Raw genomic sequence first — 17,451 nt, forward strand, 5'->3', positions numbered from 1 at the left:
AGTATAGCGACTTATATGTGTGTAGTTTGTATGTTCTTTTTATGTAATATTTTTTTGACTTCGACACCGCCAAAGAGTAACTCTGTTGAATCGTAAGCCCAATCCAACATGCGATAGACTGCTTCGAAGCAGGACAACCAATCTTTGAGGCATCATAGAGAACAAAAAACGAGTCTGATTTTCTGAGACGTGCTGGCCTCTTGACATATCTCCAAAGTCCGAACCATTTCCAAGGACATTGGTGTAGCAGACGTGCCAGTGACAACCGGAACCACAATCTGCAAATTGATATGAAATGCCGACACCACCTCAGGCAAGAATGTCTAGTGAGTTATGAGCTCCGCTCTATCCTCATGAAACACCAGAGAAGGACACTTATAGGATAAGGCACCTATTTCCGAAACACGCCTCACTTAGGCCAAGACCAACAACATGATAGCCTGCCACGTCAAATACTCCATGTCCACCTTGTGAACAGGTTCAATCAATCCGATTGGAGAAAGACCAGAACCAGATTAAGAACCCACGGCGCTGTGGGAGATACAAAAGGTGGTCGAATATGAATGACATACGTCAAGAACCTCTGGACAACTGTGAGAACAGCCAGTTGTTCCCTGGAAGAAAAGACAAGGCTGAGATATTTAACTTTTATGGTGCCTAAACGTAGGCCCACATCCACAACAGCCTGCAGGAAGTGCAAGAAACGTCCCAGATAAAAATCCACAGAATACGGTCGACCCTCACACCAAGAGGCACATTTTCTCCATTTGCGATGGTAATGTTTCGACGCGACCATCTGCTCGGCTTGGAGCATTGTCGAGATAACCTTTCCCGGAATCTCTTTCCTGGCAAAAAAACCCCCAAAACCTCCCAATCAACTTCCATTCCATCAAACTTAGCCGTGGTAAGTCTTGATAGACGAACGGCCCTTGTGTAAGAAGATCATCCTGAATTGGCAGAGGCCAGGGGCCTTTGAGTGACAAGGCTAGGATGTCTGCATACCAGGCCCTGAATTGCCTGAACTCTTTCCCTTTAAGTACTTTGATAACTCTGGGAATTATAGGAATTGGAGGGAACAAGTATACCAAACGGTAAATCCACAGCGCCGCCAGAGCGTCCACTGCTGCGGCCTATGGATCCCTCGTCCCGGAACAGTGACGCAGAAGATTCTTGGTGAGCCGAGAAGCCAACAAGTCGATTTGCGGGTAGCCCCACCAAATAAATAGCTGCTGAAACACTTGCGGGTGGAGACCCCATTCCCCCAGGTGCAGATCGTGTCTGCTGAGGAAGTCTGCTCCCCAATTGTCTACTCCCGGAATGAATATGGCAGAAATGGCCTTGGCAATCCGCTCCGCCCAGAGGAGTATCTTGGGCACCTCCCTCATTGCAGCTCTGCTGTTTGGACCTCCTTGTTGGATTATGTACACCACAGTCAGTGCGTTTTCCAACCGTACCTGTATGGCCTGATACTGAAGGATAGAAAGAGGTCAGCAGAAGGGCATTGTAAATGGCCTGAGTTAAGGGCCCTACACATTTAAAGATCCGCCGCCGAGCTGCCCGACGACGGATACGGCTGCCCGGGGGAAGGTGGGGCAGTGATGGGGGGAGGGAAGTTACTTCACTCCCCCCATCACACGGCTCCATAGATGTGCAGGAAAATATGGACGAGATCATCCTTATTGGCCTGCATGCACAGCCGACGGGGCACCAGTGGTGAACAAGCGCGGGGCCGCGCATCGTTCATCGCTGATGCCTCCACACTCAAAGATATGATCGGTATCTCGTTCATTAATGAACGAGATCGTTCATATCTTTGAGTGATTTCGCCCAGTGTGTAGGGCCTATTACAAAACATTTATCAGAAGCGAGGCATCTTGATCCAACCACCTTCTTTAGAACCAAGCCCCACGGAGGCTCGCATCTGTTGTCAACAGAATCCAATCTTGAATATTGAAGCATCGACCCTCCTCCAGGAGGGAGATCTGCAACCACCATATGAGGGAAATCCTGGCTTTTGGTGAAAGGCATATCATCTGGCACATGTGCAGATGTGACCCAGACCATTTGTCCAGCAGATCCAGCTGGAATGGTCGTGCATGGAATCTTCTGTACCGAATTGCCTCGTAGGAGGCCATCCTCTTTCCCAGTAAGCGTATGCAAAGATGTACCGAGAATTTGTCCGTCTTCAGAATGGAATGAACCATTGTCTGATTGTCTTTGCCTTGTACATATTAATGAACACTCTGAGACACCGTGTCCAGTATCATTACCAGGAACTGAAACCTCTGCGTAGGTTCTAGACGGGATTTCTGCAGATTGAGAATGCACCCATGATCCGTGATTAGTTGCATTGGAAGGCTGATGTTTTCCATCAGCTGTGCTCTAGACATAACCGTTTGATAACACCCTCGTTGCCATTGAGAGACCGAAAGGCAAGGCCTGGACCTGGTAGTGACTGTCCTGCAGTGCAAACGAGGTAAGCCCAAAGAGACGGCCATATCGGGATGTGAAGATACGCATCCTTGATATCCAGAGATACCAGGAATTTCTCTTCTTTCCGACCTTAGACCACCGCTCTCAGAGACTACATCTTGAAGTGGATCACTCAGTAGAACGGGTTCAGTGATTTGAGGTTTAAGATCGGCCGTACCAAACCGACCGGTTACGGTACCACCAACAGGCTGGAATAATAACCCCTGTATTGGAGTTGAGGCGGAAATGGCTTGCATCTGTAACAGTTTTTGTATGTCTTCTGCAAGGTTACTGTTTTGTGTGAAACTGGTAAGCTCGAGCTGAAGAATCTGTGAGGTGGGAGCGTTTTTAAACTCCAATCCCAAATGTGACTAAAATATTTGAGGTGAGTTCCCACTTGTAAGGCCCCCAGAATCTTCTGGGGCCAACCTTCATGCTGAGAGCATGGAAGAGGCCGAGCCTGAGCACTGCTCCTCTGAACCTGCGGCCGGTGGTCTGCGCTGTTTACTCTGGGTCCTCTAGCAGCCTGGGAGGTACCTCTGACCTTGCCCTTAAATCTGGCAACGCGAAAGGACTGCTGAGAGGGGCCTGGGCAAGCACATCCAGCCGGCGGAGCTGCAGATGGGAGATAGGTGGATTTACCAGCCGTAACATGTGAAATCTGCTTGTTCCATTCATCACCGAACAAAGCCTCCCACGTAAAGGGAAGGCTCTCTACACCTTTCTTTGAATCGTTTGCTGTCCATTGCCGCAGCCATAACGCTTTGCGCGCTGACACCGCCATGTTTGAGCGACCATTGATCAGGCCTATTTCCTAGATTGCTACCCACTGCAGAATCCTGTACATGTCACAGGAGCGTGAGAAGCCCAACCTGAGGCATTGTGTCTAAACATTTAAGTATATTACCCGGCCATTTAATGATGGCCCTCCTTGTAATACATCCATATGCAATTGTGGGTCTCTGAGCAACTCCCACTGCTGTGTAAATGGATTTGAGAGTAGTCTCAAAGTTATGATCAGCAGGGTCTTTTAAGGAGATAGCTACTGGTCCTGCAGCATGAGTTTACGTGACAGCCAGGACATTGAATTATCCAAAAAAAAAAAACAATACTTTTACTGTGTCTGTCTCCTTATCAGGTATATTCAGGACATCTCAAGTAGAGTAGATAAGAGCTTCCACTCCCTAAGACAGTATTGTCCCCCATATCTACAACCACCTCCCCCTCCTCCAGATCTGGCACTTGGGGTAATGTACTTTTTTGTGAAATAAGTGTAGGGGGCTGAGAGGCTGGTCTGCGGTCTGAATTCTTACCTTAGACTACTTTTAAACTCTTGCCTGGCAGTAGCCAGTTCAGATGAGGTGTCTGTAATCATTCCTTTTATTGAGTCCAGCCACACTGGCTCTTGAGTGCTGCTTCCTTGTGAAGGAGGCCTGCACTGTGCACACAACAGAGATCCCTCCTGTGGGAGGGGAAACCTGTGTGCTGCAGGACTGGCATGTTACTTTCTTGCCTGACATACTGTACAGCAGAGTATACACACACACACACACACACACACACACACACACACACACACACACACACACACACACACGTTAAAAAACAGTAACCCAGAGAGCCTGCTAGGAATGAGACAGAGAGGGAGAAACCAGCACACCTTGCCTCTACAGCCAAAGCAGTGCTTTGCCGGGCAGTAACTGGGAACCTTAGATAAGGGACCTAGAATATTATATACACATACAGTATATTGCTTCACCGGATAAACCCCCTTGTACTAAACAAGGTGCTTTAGAGAGGGTCCCTAGGAGGAGCAGCGCTTCCTTGCAGCAGGAAATTGCACCCTGAGCCGCTGGTCCCGCTCTCCGGGAAGCTAGCACACAGCTTAAGCGCTGCTGATGTCCCTCTGTGCAAGCCCACACTGGCACTGGTGCTGACAAGGGGTTTTAACCCCATTTTCTTTGCAAATATTACTCTGCCAGTATAAACTATTGCGGGAACACCACTCGCAATAAAGGAGCGATGTTCTGTCAGCGGGGATCCACACCATTAACCCTTCAAGAAGTTGGTACCGGTCCCCCCTCTAATTCCCACGGCGCAGGCAGACTGGTGCCAACCAGTTCTACCTGTAAACAACAAACTAAAATAAATGTTGAAGAAAAGAAAACACTCTGGTGCTCCAGAGTATGCACCCGGCTCCTTGGGCACATTTTTCTAAACTGAGTCTGCAGGAGCGGCATAGAGGGGAGGAGCCAGCACACTCTGAAGAAATTGAAAGTGTCAAGGCTCCAATGGACCCCATCTATACCCCATGGTACTAAGACCATCCCAGTATCCCCTGGGTCGTTAGAGAAATATATATTCCATTCGTACTGTGCCTTTAGGCACATGAAAAAGTATAGAGGAACAAATCCTATAACAAGAGTGTTACATTGCCTCTTGGTAAGTGGGATTTTTAATGAGTGATTGGACCAGCAAGTCTCTAATGGAAAAACTTTGTATACTGTAGGCAGAGAGCCCTGTAAGTCTCTTCTAAGTCAGCTGGTTACCAGACGCTTCCTGTTCTGGGGTTTTGTTCTGTAGTGTCCTCACTAATCTGCTGACGCCGTATAGTTTGCAGGTTGAAAGCACTATTGCTAATGGGAATGGCTGTAATTCATTGGCAAGTTCCTAATGTTCTATCCCTCCCGCCCTTTACCTCCCTGTGGTGCGGAGTGTTGAAGGAACACTGCAGGCAGGTCATACGCTAGTAGGCGATGTGTAGTTTATAATGGCTGTGTACAGTATGTACCAGGATTTGCCACTGTGAATGTGCTGGATAAGTGTTTTTCATCAATTGAAAAAAATATATATATTTTTAAATAATAAAAAATTAAAACTGAAGACCCCTGTGGTTATGGGATTATACTGGTGGTGAGATTCCGATATATCTCCTCATGGATAACAGAGGCATCTGTGCTGTTTACAATGTTATATTCCCCAATGAGAAGCGTACTGCAAGAGCCTGTTGCTATGGTGACGGACCCTGGTTAATAGGAAAATCAGCATGCCTGTTTATAGTACGAGTCCAGATATGCTAAGCAGCGGTTCTAGGCAGGGCTTGGCTTTCCGACAACAGGGTGATGTAAGGCTGAGAAAATTGCATTGTTATTACGGAGGCTTATCTGTATGACAGCTTTCCTTACTGTTGCAGATACAGGCTGTAGCTTTTCACTAGTAGAGAGCGGTCATTGTAACGTTTATACATTGCCTCACCTAAAGTGGTGTTGATTTATCAGCACCCTTTAAAATTGTACATCATTAGCAATGATGGTTTTTGGTTCTATAAATTAACTGTTAAATGTTGTGCCATTCCCAAATAGACTGCTATGGTAAAAGAGTTGGATGGCTTTTACAGATTTCAGGACCACTGTGGACATTATTGAATAGCCTACAGTATATGCATTCTTATGCAGAAGAGTATTTTATTTATGTTGATGTATGTCTGTCTCCTTGGGGGCAGCCATTTTGTGGTTTACAAACGGAGCAACTGCAGTAATGTTTCTTTGCTCTCCCCAAAGCAGCAGTAGCAGGCGTCTTTGTTTTTACACTGCTAGAATACAATCTGAATCTGTTTATTACTCTGTATACCAGTACTATTAGGAAGAGGCTGTCAGGAAAAGAGAATGCAAAATGTACTGACTTACAGCAACCAAGCAGAAAATTAACTTAGATGAGGCAGGTGCAGGTTAGGCAATGTGTCTACTCATAATCATCAGGTAAAGGCAGTACGCTACTAGATGGGTGCTGTAGCTGTCCTGGCTACCTTATTGCATTGCTAGGATAGTAAAATGAGTGGGTGTGGGTCATAGGTTTGTTCATAATCGTTCTCTTATTACTGAAAAAATGCTAGAATTACAAGTGGCAGTCAATAGATTTTAGGCCAGTTTAATTTTCTTATGGTCAGCCTTTATACTCTTATATTAAAGCCTATTTATTACTCTGTTCCTTTGGGATGCTGTAACAAGCTAGTAGGTGCTGCAAAGATTGCAGTGTGACAGCCTGGCATGTAATTCTACACATCCCTTTTTCAGTATGGCCTCAGGACAGTGGTATTGTTGATTTTAACACAAGAAGACACTTCTGGGTTTCAACTCTTTTCTAAGCCATTGTTCAGCACTAAAATTTAACATCTGAAACTGGTTTGTGCAATAGTAAAAATATTCTATGTAATCAATTCTTTCTTTCTTTAAATCTAAGTTCAAATGGAAGTCCTACTTTTCAAGACCGGATGTTTGTTGTTCCCTGTATTCCGTCTTCTACTTTAGGTCCCTTTTTGAAAAATATAAAGTAGGTGGTGCCACATGGGGGCTTTGGGTTCTAGCTTTTCCCTTTTGACAGATTCTAGTTTTCATAGCGCTGAATCTCTCCTGTGGTGACAGGTTGGGGTTAAGAGTGAAAGCTCCTGTCACAGAGGAGTGATAAAGCTGTCATGATATATAAAGCCTGTATTTGTACATACACCCGTTTCTCCACTCTATTTCATATGCAGTGTTTGTGCTGAAATCTGAATTTAAACATTTACATTTTTGATTGCTGCCTCATATATAGTGTCATGTATAGTGAATTGAAGTAGTGGGGAACGATTAATTATTGAGTAAAGACAGAAATTTGACATGAATTGATTTATAATATGTATAAAATTCTGTGTACACAGGTGTGAATAATATACATTAAATAGATGGAGTGTTGATAGTACTGTCATTCTCGCTCAGCCCTCAGTAATGTAGTAGGTCTTGGTAGCCTTGCTTTTACAGTAGTGGATTGTGGGAATCACAAACACACACGGGACAGGGATGTCACAGAAAGTCAGGTGACTGTAGTCTCCGCTTTTGACATTGGCTTTCCCCAGACAAATGTGGTGTTTGTTTTTTAGAAGTTGCATGCAGTGCATCCGGAAAGTATTCACAGCACTTCATTTTTTCCACATATTGTTATGTTACAGCCTTATTCCAAAATATAATAAATTCATTAATTCCCTCAAAATTCTACACACAATACCCCATAATGACAACGTGAAAAAAGTTTTTTAACATTTTTTGCAAATTTATTAAAAATAAAAAACTAAGAAATCACATGTACATAAGTGTTCACAGCCTTTGCCATGAAGCTCAAAATTGAGCTCAGGTGCATGCTGTGTCCACTGATCATCCTTGAGATTTTCCTGCAGCTTAACTGGAGTCCACCTGGGATAAATTCAGTTGATTGGACATGATTTGGAAAGGCACACTCCTGTCTATATAAGGTCCAACACTTGACTGTGCATGTCTGAGCACAAACCAAGCATGAAGTCAAAGGAATTGTCTGTAGACCTCTGAGACAGGATTGTCTCGAGGCACAAATCTGGGGAAGGGTACAGAAAAATATCTGCTGCTTTGAAGGTCCCAATGAGCACAGTGGCCTCCATCATCCGTAAATGGAAGGAGTTTGGAACCACCAGGACTCTTCCTAGAGCTGGCCGGCCGTCTAAACTGAGCGATCAGGGGAGAAGGGCCCTAGTCATGGAGGTGACGAAGAACCCGATGGTCACTCTGTCGGAGCTACAGCATTCCTCTGTGAAGAGAGGAGAACCTTCCAGAAGGACAACCATCTCTGCAGCAATCCACCAATCAAGTCTGTATGGTAGAGTGGCCAGATGGAAGCCACTCCTTAGTAAAAAGCACATGGCAGGCCGCCTGGAGTTTGTCAAAATGCACCTGAAGGACTCTCAGACCATGAGAAACAAAATTCTCTGGTCTAATGAGACAAAGATTGAACTTTTTGGTGTGAAAACCAGGCACCACTCATCACCAGGCCAATACCATCCCTACAGTGAAGCATGGTGGTGGCAGCATCATGCTGTGGGGATGTTTTTCAGCTGCAGAAACTGGGAGACTAGTCGGGATAGAGGGAAAGATGAATGCAGCAATGTACAGAGACATCCTGGATGAAAACCTGCTCCAGAGCACTCTTGACTTCAGACTGGGGCGACAGTTCATCTTTCAGCAGGAAAATGACCCCAAGCACACAGCCAAGATATCAAAGGAGTGGCTTCAGGAGAACTCTGTGAATGCCCTTGAGTGGCCCAGCCTGAGCCAAGACTTGAATCCGATTAAACATCTCTGGAGAGTTCTGAAAATGGCTGTGCACCGACACTTCCCATCCAATCTGATAGAGCTTGAGAGGTGCTTCAAAGAGGAATGGGTGAAACTGCCCAAAGATAGGTGTGCCAAGCTTGTGGTATCATATTCAAAAAGACTTGAGACTGTAATTTTGCCAAAGGTGCATCAACAAAGTTTTGAGCAAAGTCTGTGAATACTTACAGTATGTACATGTGATTTCTTAGTTTTTTATTTTTAATAAATTTAGCAAAAATCTCAAAAAAAACTTTCACGTCATCATTATGGGGTATTGTGTGTAGAATTATGAGGGAAAAAAGGAATTTATTCCATTTTGGAATAAGGCTGTAACATAACAAAATGTGGAAAAAGTGAAGCGCTGTGTATACTTTCCGGATGCACTGTATAGACAAACTGGATAACCTTATATAGAAATATAATAATCTATCTGAGATTATGGCATCTTCAACGTTTTTTTTTGTACCATTTGAGCAGTAACAAAGTGCTTCATTGATTCTGAGTAAAGCCACAAAAACGCTAATAGGGACATTAGTGGTTTAAATTCTATCTCCATACAGTCTCCCATTTTAGTACATGCTGCAATTCCACTGGGCAAATGTCACCATACCCACAGAATGTATTATGTTAAGACACCGTTAAATACCTAAGAAATTGATGATTCTGGGTAAACTTAACATTGTCCACATATCTGCCATTGCCACCAGCAGCATGTAGAGTAGGTTACAATGAGGCAGCATATATATCCGGCACATTGCAGTAGTGTTGCTGAATAATATGGTGGGCACATGGCATTTGTTATCCCCTGAGTGCTGGCACGTCGGACACTGTTTATTTCTGGGTATCCTAATTGGATGTCATATGGCTCCTAATGTGCAATAGTTGTTTGGAAAGGTCACATTGATTTCAGTCACCAAAAATAGATACAGCTATAGATTAACTTTCATAATGAGATGTAGTTCATTCTCCGATACACGCTATCTATAAAGCACTATAAATGAGTGTTGCTGATATCATTGACCCCATAACACATGGTCTTGTTAATACAGAAATTGCCCATGAATTGGCTGACTAGATTAGTGTGAGTAGGCCAATCATCATTCCCCTCATGACTTTGGCTACAGTAACATGACTGTGGGATGCGTGCTGTAAATCTGTTTAGCACTTGTGTTTCTGCAGGCTATCGCATGGTTGTGTGTTGTCAGACACCTTTGCTGATTGCATAGGCCATGGCATATTTATTATTTCCTAGAAATACAGGCTCTAGTTTTCTCTTTCAGTGACAGAATTACTCTTGAATTATAGCTTTAAACTATATACTTTGCCTCCTTCTTATCCTCAAGTAGTCCCAGCTGTCCCTATTCTTTAGAAGCAAAACCACAGATACCAAATCAGATTGATATTTTGGGCAAGGCATGTAGTCAATATTCTCTGTGTATACAAATCCATTATTTTTTTACTCGACATTAGACAGGAAATTAAAAGACAGATGAAACTGGATGCAGCAATTTTGTGGAGTGACTAATATTCAATATGGGCTCTCTTGTTCCGCAAGGTTGGTCAAACTTTCCTCAGTGCCTTAAGCAATCTAGAAGAGGAGGACTTCACCAAAGTGGGGAGAGATGTCAGTAACAAGGATCCACCCCATAAAAAGTGTGAACGTATAAAATAAAGGGAAAAAGTATAAATTAGAGAAATATATTGCCATATAGCTGCTCCCAGACCTTTGTTGGAAGTTATTAAACCTGTTCTTGCCCCAGCCAAAAGGCTATGGCAGGGATTAATTACGCTACCTAAAATCTGTGCACATGATGTCCCCTTCACTAGTGCCTTTTCATGCAGCAAAGGGGCACATTGCACATCAGGCTTCAGGCCTTTTGGCTGGAGAATCAAATGGGAGCAATTGACCTTCTAGGGAAAACCTTTAAGCCCCAAACTGTACTAATTTGTAATCTTTGGAGAACTTGATTGATTTAAGGAATCTTTGTGCCAAGAATCTATGTGACAGGAAACACACACATTAAATCATATTTATAATACACCTGCAACCTATTGTTAATACTGTGAAGGAATGCAAGCTCTACAAAATGCGTAACACTTTGTGAGGAACTCAATTGTTTTTATGGGCACCCTGCACCTACCGGAGCAGTTCTATTGTTGCCCCATTCTTTTGCAAAAACTGTATGCACCCATTATTTCTTGTTTGCAGAAATATGTGAAAGGTCTGCATTTTTGCACATATTCCATGTGACGCAAAATAGCTGCTTTATGCGACTAAACCCTATCTATTTGGGTGTGATCAGTGTGAAAAAATAATGGGCGCCTATTGTCGAAACAGCAGTTGAATACCACCCAGTCTAAAGTGGTAGGCGTTTGGGCGTGACAAACAACTGAATCACCCCCTTTATGTCTCGCAAACAAGTTACAATGTAATGATTACACATTGATATCCTAATTTACCTTCAAATTCCTCCGTTGTCTTGCCCTTGAGTGACCTTAGTAATTGTTCTTGGGTGAGTTTTTACTCATATTAAGACCATAATTAATTAATTACCATGAGATAAATTAATCTGTAACCATGCAAGAATATCTTTTACATTCTGGTCTGTAATGCTTCCCACACAAATGTTGCCCAAGCTTGGCTAAATGGAGTTGATTGTTTTAATCCTTCACCTTATTTCAGGAAAATGAAGCCGAGCATGTTTTACCATGGCAAGGAATAAAAATGTTTTCTAAACTTAAGAGGGATGTGATCTAACAGGCCATCATATATTACTAGAGTTTAGTTTATGTGGTTACAGTAGACTATTAAAAAAGCAACAGAATGTTACACTTTTTGGGGGATGGGGTAATGTCCTTTCCTTACCAATTGCTATTTTTGCTCATTGTGGACTTTTTTTGATCTGTGCTATGCCATGCTTACTTGTCCTGTGTTCTTCCCTTTTCATAACTTAAAAAAAAATTAAATATATATATATAATAAAAGCAACTGATTTCTGTTCTGTTTTTTTTTTTTTTTTCCAAAAGACGTATGATTGAATTATGTATCTTATACCTGAACAATATAAAAAATTCTACCTGCACAAACAAAAAATTTACTAATGAGGACAGAGTGCGGAAAACTCTCAGCATTATTTACAGACTTATATAGATTCTTGTGCATTTTTTTTGCACTTATATATACATGCACGATAGATAGCTTGTGAGCAGGGCCTTCCTACCTCCTTGGCTGTCTGTTACTACCCAGTTTTGTTTTATCACTGTTTCCAGTTGTAAAGCGCAACAGAATTTTCTGTGCTATATGAGAATCTGTTAATAAATACACACACACACACACACACACACACACACACACACACACACACACACACACACACACACACACACACACCTATATATGTACACTTACAGTATCTATTTATATGTGCTAAATCATCAGTAGTACAGTATATAATACAAAAATTAGAACTTTAAATAGCAGTAGGTCATATAGGGTATATTGCATAAGCCCACTAGGCTTAGTTCCCAGAGCTATTCATTTGCAGCCTGTGAGCTGCACCTTACTGCAGCTTTCTGCTTGCACTCTCCTGAGGTTCAAGAGGGTGCAAACAGATAAACTTGTGCTCTTTTACCCTTTCCATGGCTGCTGTGAGAGTGTTGACCCATAGCTCCTGGAACTTAACACGGAACTATGGATTAACGTGTGTTACCCGTAGAGTTACTGCAGGAGGAAATTACCTTTTAATTGACTAGCTATATGATATTTCTTGAACCAAAAAGAAGAATTAGTGATGCTCATCACTCAAAGGAATTCCTGGATTAGTAGATAGCCCAGGGGTTCTCAAACTCGGTCCTCAGGACCCCACACAGTGCATGTTTTGCAGGTAACCCAGCAGGTACAAAGGTGTATTAATTACGGACACATTTTAAAAGGTCCACAGGTGGAGCTAATTATTTCACTTGTGATTCTGTGAGGAGACCTGCAAAACATGCACCGTGTGGGGTCCTGAGGACCGAGTTTGAGAACCTGTGAGATAGCATTTAGTGGTCTGTCTGGTATGTGTCTTCTTTGGACTTGGGTGATGTCATCACGGTTTCCTGTATATCATTAAATACGGAGAAAAATAACTTTCAATAGTGTAATAAGATTAAAGATAGTGGGGGCAAAGTGCCAATAATAAAGTTTGCAGTGTCCTTATAGAAGACATGTCTGTGTACCAAATACAGAAAAAACAGGGACCCGTGGCGCTACTTGATATTTAGGAAATCAGTAATACATAAAGGTTTAAATATAAAAAACTGTTTTATTGTAAACAAAGACAGAACGAAAATCAGTGTTAAGGCCCGTACACACTGGTCGATGTATCGGCCGTTCTCTTGAACGGCCGATACATCGCGGGACCGTCGGCCAGTGTGTACGGGCGATACGTCTGTGAACTCCGTCGTTCACAGACGTATCGCGTCGGCCGCGCAGCACAGCCGACAGCCAATATATCTAACGATATATTGGCCCGTCGCTGTGTGTGTACGGGGCGGTCGTCCGACCGCCCGTACACATGCTGCGGCGGCCGGCGGTGATTAACAGGTGAACTGCGCCCACCCAGTTCATGACGTCAGTCCCCCGACGGATCGGGCTGTGTGTATGCACAGCACACTGCCCGATCCGTACATAGATATATCTGCAGATCAATTGATCTGCAGATATATCTAATAGTGTGTACCCACCTTAAGATAAGCATTTAAAATGAGAGACAGCAATACTTTTATACCAATGGGTGTGGCTTAATAAACACCCCACAGCAGCTGTCTGTAATTATGAAAATTCACTGCTCACACATTCTCTTGTTCCATATTAATTAATAAAGCATCTGAGTCGCAGTGATGCTGTTAGTGTAAAGCGGTGGTGGTTATTAAAATAGATGTATATGTCTCAAATAAATGTACCAGTATTCTGATAAAGCAAATAATAATAATAGCTTGATATAATACAGTCAAAAAACACTTTATAAAAAACACTTAGTAAGAACACTTGATAAATTCTCCTGTTTGAGGAGGAGGGCCCTGTGTACTGGGTCCAAATGAGAGAGCGCGCTCTCTCTCCTTTCTGCGGCAAAAAAAGGGGGGAGGATTTCTTTATGTGGATCCGGGTATTGGCAAGTGAGTTTCTTTGGGTCCAATGTTTGTAAAAGGTCTCTCACTTACATGTCTTCGTCCCGCTCGGGACTCCTGATGTTTTCACCTTGGGCGGTGTGTCAGTCTCTCCCCGCGGTCGCGATGTTGCTGCAGGCGCCTGCAGTGCTTCTTCCTCGGTCCTTTCTGTACTTGCGGCCAGCGCTTGTCAGGGGATCTGGAACTCCGGGTTGGGGGCGGATGTGAGGGGGGGTGTCCAACGCGTTTCACTCGGCTTCAGAATGCCGGGCTTCGTCAGGGACTCGGGCACCTGGGCTGCACTGATATAACCTATCCCATAAAGACAAATTCCAATTGGAGGGAGCGCAGACCACACCCCCATCTGTATAAAAAATATGTCTGTGTACCAGATGATAATTCTTTAAGGTTTGTATGTGTTACAGTATCTCTCATATATAGCTGCAATCTCCGTACTTGGTCTGAAATGACTGTCAAACGCATATAGATGATATCAGTACCCCAGTATAGCAGAATACAGGAAATAAAAATCCCAGTAATGTGATATGCACAGCAATGGATTAAGGGGTGGGGATAGTGCTTTGCTAGCAGTAAAATCGGAATGCGGTCAGGATCCTGGCGTTGAGAATCCTTGTGTTCGGAATCCCAACGAAGATTACAATGCCGTAGCCAATATGGTGAACGCCGAGATACAGAATGAGGAACTGCCACCACTCAGGATAGGTAAGGGGGGGTTAGGTTCAGACTGAGGTGGGAGGATTGGTGCTGTGGCCCAGGGAAGGTTAGGCTGCAGGAGGGTGGGTTAGGTTTAAGCACCCCTTTGGAGGGTTGGGATTAGAATGCGTGGTGGTGGGGTAAGGTTAGGCACCATCGGTGGAGGGTTAAGGTTAGGCTGCAGGGGAGGGAGGGTTAGTTTTAGGCTGCTAGTTAGGGTTTAGGGTTGCCTACCTTACTCTGCAAGTGTCAGGATTCCCAGTGCCAGGATGCTGCAGTCGGTATTTTGACTGCCGGCTTCCCAACCGCTGGGATATTGTATGTAACACGTAAAATCTGACAGGAAAACTTTAAGGCTACTCTTGGTTATGCTTTGTATATGACTTCTATATTCAGATGGACATATAGGCTTCCAAATGGCATGCAGAGATAAAATAAATTCTCCATAATGCAATATATTTTTATAAAAATGTATTTACTGCCATGACACAGTAAACATGAATAACATTTATATATATATATATATATATATATATATATATATATATATATATGTTGAAAATCGCCCAGCAGTGCTAGTAGCATTGTAAGTAGTACAAAACAAATGTGACTCTGAATCTGTCTATCTGTCTACATTGGGTAGAGAAAGGTGCTTGTGAAGCTTTACAGATAGTCATCACTCAGTTGCTACAGTTTCTGTTGTAGCTCTAATGGAGCTGACCAAAGCTCTAGTTCTGTAAGAACCTTGGATAGCTCCATGAGCTGTTGCATGTGATCGTACAGAGTGAATCTCCAAGCCTGCTGCAATATATTTGGGATGCTGCCAGTGCACTAGGCAGAGGAGCAGTGTCAGCTGGAGCCTCTCCTTGTAGCCTGGAGTAAAACCAGGCAGTACAATTCAGTGTCTGCCATATCGTTAAGTGGAATCCTATATTCTTACTCTGCTGCTCCAATATCCATCATGTACTATTCCATAAGCTTTTTCCATCCTCCCTGAGGTCCCCGCCCCTGCACACTCTTACAGGCATCCCCAAGAGAGCCCCCTGTGCCGGTAATTGACCGGCTCCTGGCCCATAAACCCCCCTTCCTCTCCCTTACATAGAAGCTCATCTCTCAGACAAGCAGATAAACTGACAGGGACAACACTCGATCGCTTCTCCGTTCCTCCATGGATCTGTTGTGTACACTGGGAGTGAAGTGAATGTACCAGCAGGAGCTGCAGAGAATAATTTGAATGGATTGCACCGGGGGAGTTTGCAGCTGTCTTACATTGCTCAATTAATGGAGTGTCTGCAGGACCAGGGTGAGTGAGGCCCCTGCTTGCTGCTTGTCGACCTAGGGTCCTCCAGGTTGTGCAGATGCCCACATTCATTGATCGGTTATTTATGTTTTGGAGGAAAAGGGCACTTATCTGTATTATTCTGTGCTGTCTAACTGTATATTAAATGTCCATGTTGGGTAGACTGAGGAGACCTGAGCTCTGGTCTCTCAACCAGTATATATGTGATGGCATGGCTTGTTGTTTTGGAATTGGTGGGATAGCTGTCACATACACAGCTCTCTGCACTATATACACTGTAGCTTTCTGTATATGGCTTGATTCCTGCAGATTTGTATCTCCTCACCAAGTAAACGCCCCCAGATTTTGTAAACAGTGACTGTTTCTGTTTAGTTGTCTTTATGATGACCGTAAGCTTGCTGCTACAGGGCCAGTCATGAATTACAGCACAGTCATCTGCTTTTCCATTCTTTCCAAGATTTTCTTTTACACTGACTGGTATTCAAAGCCCAGGGTAGTCATGTAATGAGACAGTATGGTTCTGGGGCAGCAATTGCACTACTGTTAATATTACTACACATTCGTTTGCATCGTTTACTACGTCAAGTAGCTCCATGGTTACTTCCATCCATAATCTCTACAACAAGTACAATGTGCCTGGCTTATGCAATATGTTTTAACCTATGTCCATATTTGGATTTATTCATAAATACACACGAGTATGTATGGTCTGCTTGCCCTAATGTTTACAACGCATTGGCCCACATTTATTAAGCCTTAAGAAGTGATAAAGGGAAGACTGATAAAGAGTGATAAATGACCAGTCAACAGCTAATTTTTCAAACCCAGCCTGTGACATGGCAGCCAGGAGCTGGTTGGCTGGTCATTAAGCACTTTTTATCTATCTCCACTTTATCACTTTTTAAGGCTTAATACATTTAGGGGGACATTTACTAAGCAGTGATAAGAGCAGAAAAGTGAGCCAGTGGAGATATTACCCCATCAACCAATCAGCAGCTCTGTATCATTTTATAGCATGCAAATTATAGATGTTACTTCACTGCTGATTGGTTACCATGGGCACTTCTCCACTGGCTCACTTCTCTGCGCTTACCACTGCTTAGTAAATGTCCCCCTTAGGCCATTGTTACTTACGTAACATTCTCTGGAACCCGCAGTGTGTGCTGCTCACCTATGTGATTGTCTCCGCTTTCCCTCCCACCTCCAGTAGGCATTTCCAAAATGACAATTAACCAGTACTATACCTAAATAATGTAGTAATATATAGAAGACTATACGCAGGATAAAGAGTCAAAGTATCACAGGCATTTATCATAGGAGGAAGCCCTTGTGTAGTCTCCATGCAGTTCGGTGCATAAGTGAAGCAGATGCTGGCACTATGACAGAATCCTCTGCGCATGCACCTAGCTCCCAGTAAATGGTGGCCTGTGTGCTTCACTCGCTCTGCACTCATTATAGCTAAGCCCCTCTGGTAATAAGATTTGCTTCTTTCTGCCATTTAGGGGACACACCACTTAATCTCTCAGTGCTTTTATGTGAACTTTATGGGGTAATCATCCGTTCATTTTATATATTCTGGGGGGTTTTCACATTTTTTCTTCAACTTTTTGAATCCCGATGTATGCCATCTAAATCTCCCAGTGCAGTGAAAAAGACTGCTGA

General features: G+C 43.4%; 1 protein-coding gene across 5 annotated transcripts in view; it reads left to right on the top strand.

The window, feature by feature from the left end:
* ABR (ABR activator of RhoGEF and GTPase) overlaps nt 1-17,451 on the top strand; it is a 725,529-nt gene that overhangs the window by 296,359 nt on the left and 411,719 nt on the right. The window contains exon 1 of one of the 5 annotated variants that reach the window (XM_063955972.1): nt 15,618-15,792. The exons of the other annotated variants lie outside the window; for them this stretch is intronic. Within the exon in view, the coding sequence (XP_063812042.1) occupies nt 15,771-15,792 (22 nt within the window). The 5' untranslated portion in view covers nt 15,618-15,770. Of the gene's footprint in view, nt 1-15,617; nt 15,793-17,451 lie in introns of those variants that run through there. 5 annotated transcript variants of the gene reach the window in all.

The sequence above is a fragment of the Pseudophryne corroboree genome, chromosome 2 (genome assembly GCF_028390025.1).
Source record: "Pseudophryne corroboree isolate aPseCor3 chromosome 2, aPseCor3.hap2, whole genome shotgun sequence".
NCBI classification, from domain to species: Eukaryota; Metazoa; Chordata; class Amphibia; order Anura; family Myobatrachidae; genus Pseudophryne; species Pseudophryne corroboree.